Source organism: Neolamprologus multifasciatus, chromosome 9, assembly GCF_963576455.1.
Source record: "Neolamprologus multifasciatus chromosome 9, fNeoMul1.2, whole genome shotgun sequence".
Classification (NCBI taxonomy): domain Eukaryota; kingdom Metazoa; phylum Chordata; class Actinopteri; order Cichliformes; family Cichlidae; genus Neolamprologus; species Neolamprologus multifasciatus.
Genome location: NC_140447.1, coordinates 31480214 through 31494011, shown reverse-complemented (window position 1 = coordinate 31494011; position 13798 = coordinate 31480214). Strand labels below are relative to the sequence as shown.

At 43.9% G+C, this 13798-nt stretch overlaps 1 protein-coding gene across 7 annotated transcripts in view; it reads left to right on the top strand.

The window, feature by feature from the left end:
* LOC146511895 (uncharacterized) overlaps nucleotides 1-13457 on the top strand; it is a 61410-nt gene extending 47953 nt beyond the window's left edge. For 3 of the 7 annotated variants that reach the window (XM_085171684.1, XM_085171685.1, XM_085171683.1), the window contains exons 6-8: nucleotides 459-550; nucleotides 4216-5398; nucleotides 7069-9750. In XM_085171684.1, the coding sequence (XP_085027810.1) occupies nucleotides 459-550; nucleotides 4216-5382 (1259 nt within the window). In that variant the 3' untranslated portion in view covers nucleotides 5383-5398; nucleotides 7069-9750. Of the gene's footprint in view, nucleotides 1-458; nucleotides 551-4215; nucleotides 5399-7068; nucleotides 9752-12896; nucleotides 12958-13024 lie in introns of those variants that run through there. The other 4 variants (XR_014875914.1, XM_085171682.1, XM_085171686.1 and 1 more) reach the window with 4 other exon arrangements.
* Nucleotides 13458-13798: the final 341 nt, after the last annotated feature.

Here is a 13798-nt window from a genome sequence, read left to right as displayed (position 1 = left end):
TCACCTACTGGAAAAGAGGAGGATCGTGTGCTGATTGTGATTTTGCGTGACACTGGGGCTACCAAGTCTCTCATTTTGGATAGCGCGTTGCCTTTTTCTAGTAACTCGTTTTGTGGTGCTGATGCTCTCGTGTGGGGAGTGGAGATGTATGTGTGTGTCACGGGCTCCGCTACGCAGAGTTTTCCTACAGTCACCTCTCGTTTCGGGTCCTGTAGCAATTGGGGTGCGCCCTCACTTGCACGTACAGGCGGTTACTATTATTCTGGGGAATGATCTAGCAAATGGAAAGATTTTCCCAATCTCCGAGGTAATTGAAAACCCCATCGATGATTTGGTTTTTGTTTCTGAATCTGCTGCTGACAGTCTGCCTTCTGTTTTCCCTGCCTGTGTCGTCACATGTGTGTATAAGCGCCGATACAGTGATGTTGATTTGTCTGATTCTTTCTTGTGTTCTGAAGATGATCCTGAGAAAGCTGAGCCACCTGTGGAAAAAGAAGAAAAATGTGTGTCTGATAGCCTGCTACCTGCTACACCTGACCTGTCGATTGAGGTAAGCAAAGCAGATTTTGTCCATGTGCAACAGAATGATCCAACTCTGGCCAAATGTTTACTTGCTGTAAATTCCAATGAGCAAACCCCCATGTTTACAGCATTGACAACAACGTGTTAATGCGTAAATGGCACCCTCCCTCATCAAGTGATCTTGGGTGGAATGTATTTCAACAGGTAGTTGTATCACGAAGGTTCATGACAGTTTCTCTGGACATTCAGGAATTAGAAAAACCATCGTATTCTGCATCACGTTTTGTGGCCAGGGTTAAAAATGCGGGGGCAGCAGCCTAAAGCAAAGAGGCCCAGACCTCCCTCTCCCCGGCCACCTCCTCCAGCTTATCCGGGGGAACACCAAGGCGGTCCCAGGCCAGCCGAGAGATATAATCTCTCCAGCGTGTCCTGGGTCTGCCCCGGGGCCTCCTCCCGGTGGGACATGCCTGGAACACCTCACCCAGGAGGCGCCCAGGGGGCATCCTTGTCAGATGCCCGAACCACCTCAGCTGGCTCCTTTCGATGTGAAGCAGCAGCGGCTCTACTCTGAGCCCCTCCCGGATGGCCGAACTTCTCACCCTATATCTAAGGGAGAGGCCAGCCACCCTTCGGAGGAAGCTCATTTCTGCCGCTTGTGTCCGCGATCTCGTTCTTTCGGTCACTACCCACAGCTCGTGGCCATAGGTGAGGGTAGGGACGTAGATCGACCGGTAAATTGAGAGCTTCGCTTTTACACTCAGCTCCCTCTTCACCACGACGGACCGGTGCAGCGTCCACATTACTGCAGCTGCAGCCCCAATCCGTCTGTCGATCTCCAGCTCCCTTCTCCCATCACTCGCGAACAAGACCCTTAGATACTTGAAGTCCTCCACTTGGGGCAGGAACTCATCCCCGACCCGGAGTGGGCACTCCACCCTTTTCCAGCTGAGAACCATGGCCTCAGATTTGGAGGTGCTGATCCTCATTCCTGCTGCTTCGCACTCGGCTGCAAACTGTTCCAGTGCGAGCTGGAGGCCCTCACCCGATGAAGCCAACAGAACCACATCATCCGCAAAAATCAGAGATGAGATTCTGAGGCCACCAAAGCGAAAGCCCTCCGCCACTTGGCTGCGCCTAGAAATCCTGTCCATAAAAATTATGAACAGAACCGGTGACAAAGGGCAGCCCTGGCGGAGCCCATCACCCACCGGGAACGAGTCCGACTTATTGCCGGCAATGCGAACCAAGCTCTTGCAACAGTTGTATAGGGATCGAATGGCCCGTAGCAATGGGCCAGACACCCCATACTCCCGCAACACCTCCCACAGGACACCCCGAGGGACACGGTCGAATGCCTTCTCCCAGTCCACAAAACACATGTAGACTGGTTGGGCAAACTCCCATGCACCCTCAAGTATCCTCGAGAGGATGAAGAGCTGGTCCAGTGTTCCGCGACCAGGACGAAAACCGCATTGTTCCTCCTGTATCCGAGGTTCGACTAGCGGACGAACTCTCCTTTCCAGCACCCTGGCATAGACTTTCCCAGGGAGGCTGAGGAGTGTGATCCCCCTGTAGTTGGAACACACCCCTTCTTAAAGATGGGGACCACCACCCTGGTCTGCCAGTCCACGGGTACTGCCCCAGGCGTCTCAGGAGGGGAAAGCGGTGCTCTTCCTGCACTGTGTATAGTGCTGGCGGAGCGCTGCTGACGTTGACTGAGAGAATTGTCAGGCGGTGGAAGGAATACTTCGAGGACCTCCTTAATCCCACTGACACGTCTTCCGAGGAGGAAACAGAGTCTGGGGATGAGGGGAATGACCCGCCAATTTCCGGGGGCGAGGTCACTGAGGCAGTTAAACAACTCCTTGGTGGCAGAGCCCCTGGTGTTGATGAGGTCCGCCCCGAGTTCCTGAAGGCTCTGGACGTTGTAGGGCTGTCCTGGTTGACATGCCTCTGCAATGTTGCGTGGAGATCAGTGTAAAACCAACTAAGTTATTCCTCCCGCTCCATTGCATCTGATCCCGGCTTTAGGGGAACCATTTGAGCACATACTCATTGATTGTGTAGGACCGCTTCCCAGAAACAAAGTCAGGACGTCAGTATATTTTAACTTTGATGTGCGCTGCCACACGCTTCCCCAAGGCTATTCCGTTCCTCACTGTCAAAGCTGTTGTCAGAGTGCAAGTGAACTTTTTCTCCGCTTTCGGTTTGCCAAAATCTGTTCAAACGGACCAAGGGTCAAACTTCATATCCAAAATTTTCACTCAGCTCTTGAAATCGCTTGGCATAAAGCATTAAAAGTCCAGTGTGTATCATCCCGAATCACAGGGTGTGCTCAAGCGTTTCCATCAAACATTAAAAGCTATGATGAGAAAGTTCTGCCTCGAGTCAGGAAGAGAGTGGGATGAGGGTCTGCCTCTTCCACATGCATCAGTTCCGCCTTTGTCACTCCCAATCACTTTCTCTAATATATATCGTCATGCCTTTTGCCATTCGAAATGCCCCTGCCACATTCCAACACCTTCACTAGATAAGCCACTGTGGCTTATCTAGTGAAGCAGGTGGGTCAGGGTCAGGTGCGCCCCCTCCTGGCCAAAATTCAAGCTGTCCTACATTTCCCTGTGCCTTGCACTAGATGTGAGATTTGCCGTGTTCTTGATTTTATGCGTCCTTTCAAACTAGAGGTGGATGCCAGCGCCAGCTGTGCAGGTGAGGTGCTATTGCAGAAGGATGAGCAGGGTGTTGATCATCCAATCGGTTACTTTTAAAGGAAGTTCAACATTCACCAGCAAAATTACAGTACCATAGATAAAGATTCTCTTTCCCTGTTGCTTGCACTACCACATTTTGGTTCATTTTGGCGCTACAACATATATAGGTTGCAGTTCATCGCCTGTTGTTGTCTACACCGATCACAAGCCTTTGTGTTTTTGACTAGAATACAAAGTTCCAACTAGAGGCTCATGAGATGGTAACTCCCAGTAAAGGATTTTAATTTGGAGATCCATCATAAAAAAGGAACCAAGAATGTGAAAGCAGATGTACTGTCGAGTGGTTTTCTCCACTCCTAAGTGCCAAACATCTGTAGGGGAGATGTTTGGTCTTGGGAAGGGCAGTGTTACGGCCCTGGCCAGCTGTATATTTTGTGGTGTTCTATGTCTTTAAGAATCTACAGGTCCTTCCTGATTGGAGAGCTGGCGGTGGCTGATTGGTCCCCTGATCATGTGGCTGTTTTTAAAAGATGCCTCACCAGCAGTTGTCGGCGGCAGCGCCTGACAGCAGCAGACCTGACCCTGGCTTCCAAACCTTGTGTTACCCGTGTGTGGCTCCTGAGATTTACTGAGTTTTTGTATATAGTGTGTAAATTAGTTCATTTGTAAATAGATAGTGTAGACACAAATAAACCACCGTTCACTTCAAAGATTGGCTTCTGGGTATGGTTTGGGGGACCAGGGTGGGGTCACTTCCTTTCTTACCCTTATGTTATGGTCCTGTACCCCTAGACTGGGGCGCAACACACCTACAACGTCTCCAAAAAGTTGATTCTGTCCAGAGTGGACAAGCTTAAAAACACATCAAGTCATCCACCTACAATGTGTTTGTTGACCTCTTTGATTCCACTAATGGAGGCAGTTTCAGTTTAGTCCACGACTGCATTTCACTCACTGCCTCTCTTTGTATCTGTCACTGCAGGACCAACACGGAGCGAGAAGTCAGCGCTCTCAGGAGGCCGACAAACCTCACAGAATAAAGGGAGAGAAAAAATACAGCTGTGATGAGTGTGGGAAGAATTTTACCCATCTTGGAAACTTTAAAGCACACCAACTCGTCCACAGTGGAGATAAACCGTACAGATGTGACTTGTGTGGAAAAGGTTTTACCCAGAAAGGACACCTAAAATCACACCAAGTCATCCACAGTGGAGTTAAAGCATACAGCTGTGAGTTGTGTGGAAAGTCTTATACCCATCCTGGAAGGTTAAAAACACACAAACTCATCCACAGTGAAGAGAAAGCGTACAGCTGTGAGGTGTGTGGTAAAGCTTTTACTTGCAGTGGTAACTTACAGCGTCATCAACTCATCCACTCTGGAATTAAGACGTACAACTGTGATCAGTGTGGAAAAACTTTTACTTGCAGTGGTAACTTACGACGTCATCAATTTACCCACTCTGGAATCAAGGCATACAGCTGTGATCAGTGTGGAAAAACTTTTGTTTGCAGTAGCCACTTACAACGTCATCAAGTTACTCACTCTGGATTTAAAGCATACAGCTGCGACTTGTGTGGAAAGTCTTTTAATGATCCTGGAAACTTGAAAAAACACCAACTCATCCACAGTGGAGTTAAATCGTACATGTGTGAGTTGTGTGGAAAGTCTTTTTCCCAGGCTGGAAACTTAAAAAGACACCAAGTCATCCACAGTGGAGTTAAACCATACAGCTGTAAGTTGTGTGGTAAGGCTTTCAGTTGCAGTAGCACCTTAAGACATCATCAAGTTACCCACTCTGGAATCAAGGCGTACAGCTGTGATCAGTGTGGTAAAGCCTTTGCTTTCAGTAGCATCTTACGACATCATCTAGTTACCCACTCTGGAATTAAGGCGTACAGCTGTGACATTTGTGGAAAAACTTTCAGGACGCTAGGTTACCGCAATATTCACGTACGGATTCACACCAGACATAATGTTTACTCCTGTGATCTGTGTGGCAAACTGTTTACAACATATCCACACTTGCAACGCCACAAACGTACCCACACTGAGGAGAGACCTTATAAATGCAACCTGTGTGAAAAGACTTTTAAAGAGCCACGCTCCTTGAGAGTTCACCGTCAGATCCACACCAGAAAGAGACTATAAGTGCAGTTACTGCGAGGTATGTATTTATATTTGTACTGTTGCCGCTATTTTGGAGTATTATGTAAATGAAGTTTAACCCTCTCAAGGCAGGCGTTGCCGATTTGCAACAGTTAAAAACTAACAACCTGATTACAGAGATGGGCAGTAACGCGTTACTGTAATCCGATTACTTTTTTCAAGTAACGAGTAAAGTAAGGGATTACTATTGCAAAAACGGTAATTAGATTACCGTTACTTTCCCATAGGAACGCTGCGTTACTGCGTTACTAAAACCGTGATTTTCTTGCGAGAATGTCTCATGACAGTGACGTAAGCGAGTGCGACGTTAGTGACAACAGCTGTAGGCAGATAAACAATGGATCATATATCGAGTGCGGAGAGAGTATGAGCGTGCAGCGTTTAAAGCGTGGAAGTACTGACCTTATTTTGAGTTTCATTCCGTAAAAAGTGACAAAAACATTAGTGTCCGTTGTGCGTGGGAAGAAAACTTCTTTTTACAGCAAAAAAAACCCCTAAACTTCCAAGCAAGCACCGAGTAGCTACGATGTAATGGGAAACTTACAGAGAAACTGCCGTATCCTTCCACTGACCGCTGCAGCACACCTGCACCAGGGTAACCCTCCGCCTACTCTACTCCTGCTTTACAGGTGAAAATAGAGCAAAAGGACCGCTAGTCTTTGACTTTATTTATTTTCTGCTGTGTTTTACTTGCATCTGAAAGAGTGAGTGTAAACACACAAAAAAAAAAAAAAAAAAAAAAAAATTATATATATATATACATATATATATATATATAAAAATAATGTGCTGGAATGTGCAGAAAATAGGTTTAAATGTTAAACTAATTTCTTCCAGTCAGATAATGTTGCAGATAATTAAAAGTTTGCTTCATGCATAAAGTTAAAAGATTAAAACTAACAAAACAAGTTTTAAAAAGAGACTTTTCCATTTGATTACATTTTGTATGATGATTATGTAGAAAAAGTAGAATTGGGCTGAAAGATCTATCACTTTATCACCTATTCAGGTTGTAAATCCTGTTTTTAAAAAGTAACTAAGTAACTAAGTAATTAATTACTTTTGAAAATAAGTAATCAGTAAAGTAACGGGATTACTTTTTTGGGGAAGTAATCAGTAATTAATTACTGATTACTTTTTTCAAGTAACTTGACCAACACTGCCTGATTACCCCACATACATATTTTATGAGTTTTTTTTTACTCAGAAGTACCACTGCAGGACTTGGTTGTGCATTAGCAACAAAAAGTTTAATTTGAGCCTGAGAGGGTTAATTTCAAAGCTAAATTAGACATGAAAACTTTATGGACAGAATATTGAGTCAAATGTGATACAAATCTCCTGAAACTTGTTGGAAAAAGTAAAGTTTTAAAAGCTTCTCCCCTTCCTATCTATCTGACATTCACAATCCAATGGATGCATCGGAGAGCAGCTTGGGGTCAGTATCTTGTGGCATGCAGAGTAGAGCATCCAGGGGTTTAACAACCAATCTTCCCAATAAGTAGATTACCTACAAATGAAGAGTCATTTTCGGCCAGTAAGCTGAGTGTTATAGTGTAAACAGTAAAATGTGGACATTGGCAGAGATGCTCTTTATTTCAGGCAACATTCAGGATAAAAATGTTGAAGGAATTGCCTGACCTTCACTGTCTTTGTGTCTTTGTTTAGAAGCAGAGCGACACAGATGGATCCCGTTCTCAACCCTGTCGTCACTGTGGTGGTGGGAAAGAGTTTCAGTCAGCAACGGAGTGTAAAACGACATCAACGTAGACAGACTGGTGACAAAAGCTTCCCCATTCAAGTGAATTAAAAAGACATGAATTCTGTCACAGTGACGTTAAAAAGCAGCTTCAAGAAGTTCATACTCCAAACACAAAGGATCCCACGCTGTAAATAGTTTTACTGTTACTATATGCAAAAACATTCACTTCATTTTCTGCTCTGTGCAAACATCAGCGTGATCATGCAGAACTGAAATCACTGGATCACAATGGATCTGAAGAGACAGTGAATAATCCTGGATGTTGGGGAGTGACGGTAACGGCAGTGAGACAGAGCGAGCGAGTGAGAGAGTTTTTAGATGTGGGAGATTTGTGACGTTTAGTGTGGAGTGTTTACTTAGTGTGTTGTGTTGTCTTGTGTAGTTAGTCTGTTGTGTAGTCGTCTTGTTTTGTGTGTCAGTGAGGGCACTAATGAATGTCACAAAGGCACATTGCAGTGTAAACACTGTCACTAAGTAGAAAACCAGCAGAGTGATACGCCTCCTGTTGTCAGGCCTGCAGGTTTATCCCTGTGCTGTTCTGTCTTTTGGTGGACAAATTTTTTTTTTACTGGCACACATCATTTGTGGGGCATCTTATTGCAACACCTGATTGTTCTCTCATTTTAGTTTTAGTAATATTTTTAAATGCTTATAGAAAATGAAAAAAACAGCAGCAGTTGTATTGGCTGCATTTTTAGATAAATAGTTGTATATGTTTACAAAATGTACATTTTATATTTGCATTTCAAGTTATAAAAATTTACTCAACATGTCTGTTTTGTTTTTTTGTTTTTTTACAGTAAAAAATACTACTAGGATTTTAAGTTCTTTGTGTGATTTCAGATCAGTAATACTAATGCAGTATGTCAGTGAAAAATAAACAACTAAATTCAGTTGAGCTGAAAAGAATGATACCAAACAAGGCAAGCGGAAAAAATAAAATGAAACAATTTGAGGGTGAAATACAAATGTAAACTTAAAAGGAGTCAAAAATGGTCAGTTGTATTTCAGACCTCAGTGGGTTAATCCAAGAAATCATGAAAAATTAGGTTTAAATTTTTGTTCATGACAGTGCAGATTTCTGACATTTTGTGTAATTTAAGCTGTAACAATGTGACTGTTTTCTAACAAAAAACAGTGAAACTTAAGTTAGACTTGTGTTTGTAAAGCAACCACCCCATGTTGTGTAGTTTTCTGGATTTTATACTTATTGGGCTACATATTTATCTATTATACAGGCTGTACAGTACATACAATCAAAACTCACTTGTTTTATGTAACTAAATTGTTTAATTATGTGGGCTACAGACAATAATTAGAGAGAGAGATAGCCTTTATTTGTCAGGTTGATGGTTTTTATATTGGTTAGAATTAAGATTATTTTTATTTTTCCAGTTAATGAGGACCATTTTCTTGGCAGTGCATAGGGCAGTGAAAACAACACGGGCTGTGTTTATTTCTGCAGTGACCTCATCCAAGTTGCCCAACAAGCATACTAAAGGGGAGGCTGGAATGTTACATTTCAGACACTTTGATAAGTCTTCACATATCTCACGCCAAAACTTCTGAACTGGTGGACAGAACCAAAGAGCGTGGATGTAATTGTCCGGTGTATGACCAGTATAGTGCACTCTATGTAATATTTTGTATTAATTGCAAACTAGGATTTCTGATCCATTGAAAGGTTTTTAAGCATATCTGAGACCAAAGGTTTTGGTCTAAGCTGATCGATAAATCTGCTTCCCATTTTGCAATAGGAAGGGATATTGATTCATCTATTTTAGAAATTGTTCTGTATATTTTAGACAATAATTTGGGGGTTTTAGATTAAAAATTGTACCAAATTGTAGGTGGTGTTTGTAATTCAACTTCACTAGGAATAAATTTCTTTTTTACTATGGATTTAATTTGTTGATATTCCAAAAATCGTTTCTTGTTGATCCCATATTGTGTAACTAGTCTGTCAAACGAAATAAAGTCTGTTCCTTCCAATATATGTTCCAAGTATTTAATTCCTTTGCAACTCCAATCTGGAAAGTTTATCATATTATTGTTTTGTAATATGTCCGGATTGTTCCAGATAGGTGTACGTTTGCATGGGATTAATGAAGACTCTGTCATTTTTAGAAACTCCCACCATGCTGTCAGAGAAGAGCTGATGTTGATGCTTTTAAAGCATTCATGTCGTTTGATGTTTGAGCTGATAAATGGTAGGTCTGAAATTTCTAGGTTATTACATAGTGCCTGTTCTACATCTATCCAAGGTTCATCTAAGAGGAAGTAGGAACCATGCTCTCCTGTGTTTTAAATGCACTTTAGAACAGCACATTGCAACACTACATATGAGCGGGCATAGGAAGGTTTGGGGTCTTCACTCACCCCGGTTCTGTTAGCCGTCAGGGCTGGGGGGCTGGGAGGACGTGCTGGCCGTCAGATTGGGGTCTGGGATGCGGGGCCTCCCTGCTACTGCAGATAAGGAGGTGGTCCGCTTTCCTCCACCCCAGAGAGAAGGGTTACATCTCCTGTGTCTAGGTGCGGCTTGCCCCTCTGGGGGCGGGGGTACCTGGACCTGGGATATAGAGTACATTTGGGGAGTCTGACTATTATTTGGTTGTGTATATGGGGGTGGGAATGCACGTTTGTGTCCGCGTGCGCCTGTTCGTCTTTGTCTATATGTCAGGTTGGGTCTTAGACTCAACCGTGCCACGGTTGGGTCTTAGACTCAACCTGTCTGGGTACATCTCAGGCCCTCCAAAGTACGAAGGCCTATCTCCCCTCACCACACTCCCTGCCGGTGGCTGATGCCCTCAGACGTTGTTGTGTTGGTGGTTCTTGTCGACTGGGGCTGGGCGCTCATGTATGTACCAGCTCACGCCTGGCGCCTGTGGCCCGGCTGGGCTCCTTCCGGGGGGTGGGGTGCCCTAAGGCCTCTGGGCCTGAAGCTCGGTCCTCTCTGGCACAGGCACGCCACTGCAACCCCCTCTGGCCTCTGCTCCGTAGCTGCTGGGTGACGTCTCGTTTGGGGCTCTACTCAGCTCTTCCCAGGAGGGTGGCACGGTTCCCTTTTGGTGGTCCTCCTCGGGTCCTCGTACTCTGAGGCCTCTGGATGTCTGGGGCCTGGATCTCCTCCATACCTGCTTCATGCCCTGGGGGACAGGGCTATGGCTCCCCACACTCCCTAGCAGATCGTTACATGGAGAAACCTTTGGAATACAAGCATGCTGATCCACACAGGTGTGCACACAGGTGTGCACACGGGTGTTCACAGACGCGGACTACACCTTTCTTGGCTGCTGCCTCAAAGCACATTGTGCGCTGTCTATCTTGCGTGCTGCACAATAGCGTTTAATATTTAGTATCTACTGTTATCACTGCTAGCTAGTTTATTGTGATGGTGCTGTATTTATTATGTTGTTCTTTTTTTGTTTGCTTTCTCTTCTGTTTTTTTTTTCTCCATACAGGTGATCCAGGTGTTTTGTTTGTTTTTCTTGCTTTCTTCCCGCCTTTCTCACCGTCTCTTCTCCCCTCTTTTTTTCTTTCTCTCCCTCTCTTTCTTTCATTCTTTCTCCCTGTCCTATCCCCCAGTCATGTCTGTCCCATTTGTAGCAACCGAAAATAAAATAAATACATAATTATAATAAAGGTCAATCAAATGGACCAATATGGCAAGGCCATGATGATCCGCTTGGTAAAATAAATCCGCTTGGCATCTTTCTTGGCCTTAAGACAACAATTCTGATGGCTAAAGATCCAAACGGGACAAAAAAAAAAAAGATAAAACCCGTTTCATATTTCTATGACTCGCCTGTTTGGATTTTGCTAGGGTGTAAAGTGTGGGGCCCATCCATGAACCACTACCTTATCATGGTGGAGGGATTTGTGTCCCTGGTAGGCAGTGATGGGAATAACGGCGTTAATTTTTTCAGTAACGAGTAATCTAACTAATTACTATTCCTATCGTTACAACACCGTTACAGTTACTAACAAGAAAATGCGGTCCGTTACTATTTTTCAACAAACAGACTGTGTTTGTTTGCTGTGTTCAGCCTACCGGATCTTATATCAGTTGCACGGAAGTAGCTGACTACGTAAGTAATCTGGACGCTACAGCCAGTAGCGGTTTTTGATATGGGCGACACGGGCGGTTGCCCGGGACGGCATCGTGGTGGGGGGCGGCACCACGGGCATCGGCAAAATAAAAAAAATAAATTAAAATTGCTCGTACTCATGCTGCTCCAACATCAGCCAGCGCATATTGGGAATGGCATAGGCACCGATTGTTTTTCACTCGCCAGAGGGAGTGTTCGCCCGGGGCGCCAAACAGGCTAGGACCGCCACTGGCTACAGCTTTAAGCAGCTGTGCGCGCTCCCGCGGACGCTAATCACGATCACTGTGTAGCACCACACCTGGAGCTAAGGGGGCAAAAACAATCGCACAAGTGCTGCTGTTTGACTGAGGAAGAATAAAGTAGTCGTGGTAAGCCAATCACACGACCACTTAAAGACAAAGCGACAAGGTGATATATACCAGTTTTTAAATTGTGTTGATAGGCCACGTAAAACCAGAGTCATGATAAACAATATATACGCGCCGTTTTTTCCTGAATAGTTTCGTCACGTTTACTGTCTAAGGACAGCGCTAGCAAACACTCTCTGCTTATGACCAAAAAAAAAGGGGAAACAACAACTGAGGCTATCCAAGCTGGGGCTCGAATCGGCAACCTTCCGATTACAAGACGAACTGCCAACTCTTGAGCCACGATCGCCCCTAAATCGCTTTACTAGTCCCTAAGGACCCCAAAGCACTTTACACATTTAGACATCCAACCATTCACACACACATTCACACACTGGTGATGGCAGCTACATTGTAGCCACAGCCACCCTGGGGCACACTGACAGAGGCGAGGCTGCCGGACACTGGCGCCACCGGGCCCTCTGACCACCACCAGTAGGCAACCGGTGAAGTGTCTTGCCCAAGGACACAACGACCGAGACTGTCCGAGCCGGGGCTCGAACCGCCAACCTTACGATTACAAGATGAACTGCCAACTCTTGAGCCACGATCCCCCCGTTATCACTACAAACATGCTGTGGAAAAATAATAATAATTATTTTTTTTTAATTGTGTGTGTATTTTGAGGGCCTGTAAGTCAAGGAAAACTTTCATTTATTCACTTTATTTGAAATTAACTTTCTACATTAAAGAAGTCCTGTAAGTCACTAAAGACATCTAACTCGGGGACCTGGTGAGAACTTTCTCAGATTTATTTAGTTGTTAATGGAAATGATCATTTAAATAGAAAAGAAAAAGGCACAGCTTTGCCCAAAATCATCATTAACTAGTTTTTTACTGAGAGTCCTCATTTCATTTTGATGACTCTATAGTCTTTATGTACTTGTATAGTTTGGTGCTGTTGTTCACAATTACATTAATGACATTACTTCTTTGGCACAACTTTGGTATTAAACGGTTATGTTAAGTTGTGGTGTTATTGCAGTATTACCACAATAATACTTTAGTATGATGTTAGTGTTACTGCAGTATCAAATGAGCGCCATAGTAATAAATATTATAGTAGTAATATGGTGGTAGTTTTGTATTTGCCCAGTAAGCTGAGTGTAACACTCAATGTGAACAGTAAAATGTGACATTAGCAGAGATGGTAATTCTGCCAGGATAAAAATGTTGAAGGAATTTCCTGACTTACACTGTCTTTGTGTCTTTGTTTAGAAGCAGAGCGACACAGATGGATCCAGTTTTCAACCCTGTCATTGTTGTGGTGGTGGGTAAGCATTTCGTTGTGACCTTTGTGGAAAAACATTTTACCAGCCTAAAACTACATCAATGTAGACACACAGGAGACAAAATGAACTTCTGCAAAGAATGTGGGAAAGGCTTCCCCACACCAAGTGAATTAAAACAACATGAACTCTTCCACAAAGGGTTTAAAAAGCACGTCTGTGACCAGTGTGGGTCATCATTCACCACTGCAGGTGACCTTAAAAAGCATAAAAGAGTCCACGCAGGAGAAAAACCATACAAATGCAGACACTGTGACAGACGCTTCTCACAATCAGTTAATCACAATGATCATGAATGTACACACCTTGAAGAGAACTACAGCTGTGAGTAAAGCTCTAGGAATCTCTGCTAATACTCTATACAATCTTTCAATCTCCTGATTCTGTGGTAATCCCTACTCCCAAAACTCTTAAATGGTTTCAGACCTATAAATCTTAAAACCTTCCACTAATCAGAATAAGAATCAGAATCAGAAGACTTTATTTAACTAACAAACTAACAAACAACAGAGCAACATAATGTTGAAGATAAGGACAATAAGAGCAGCACCCCCCCCCCCCCCCAAGGGATTAATAAAGTTTTATTTAATCTAATCTAATCTAATCAAATAACTTTAATCTCAGCCAAACCGATTTACTCACGAACAACGCCAAACAATAACATTTTTATGTTATCTAAGTGACTTATATATCATCTTTAACCTGAGTAGCGAAAGACCGCGGGGTTTTGAAAACGATGTGCCGGGACTTTGCTGTTCTCGCCGGCTCAGATATTTGAAGTTTACACAGCTCGCCTGAACTCGCCTGAAAATATGTTAAAAGTTTATTTTG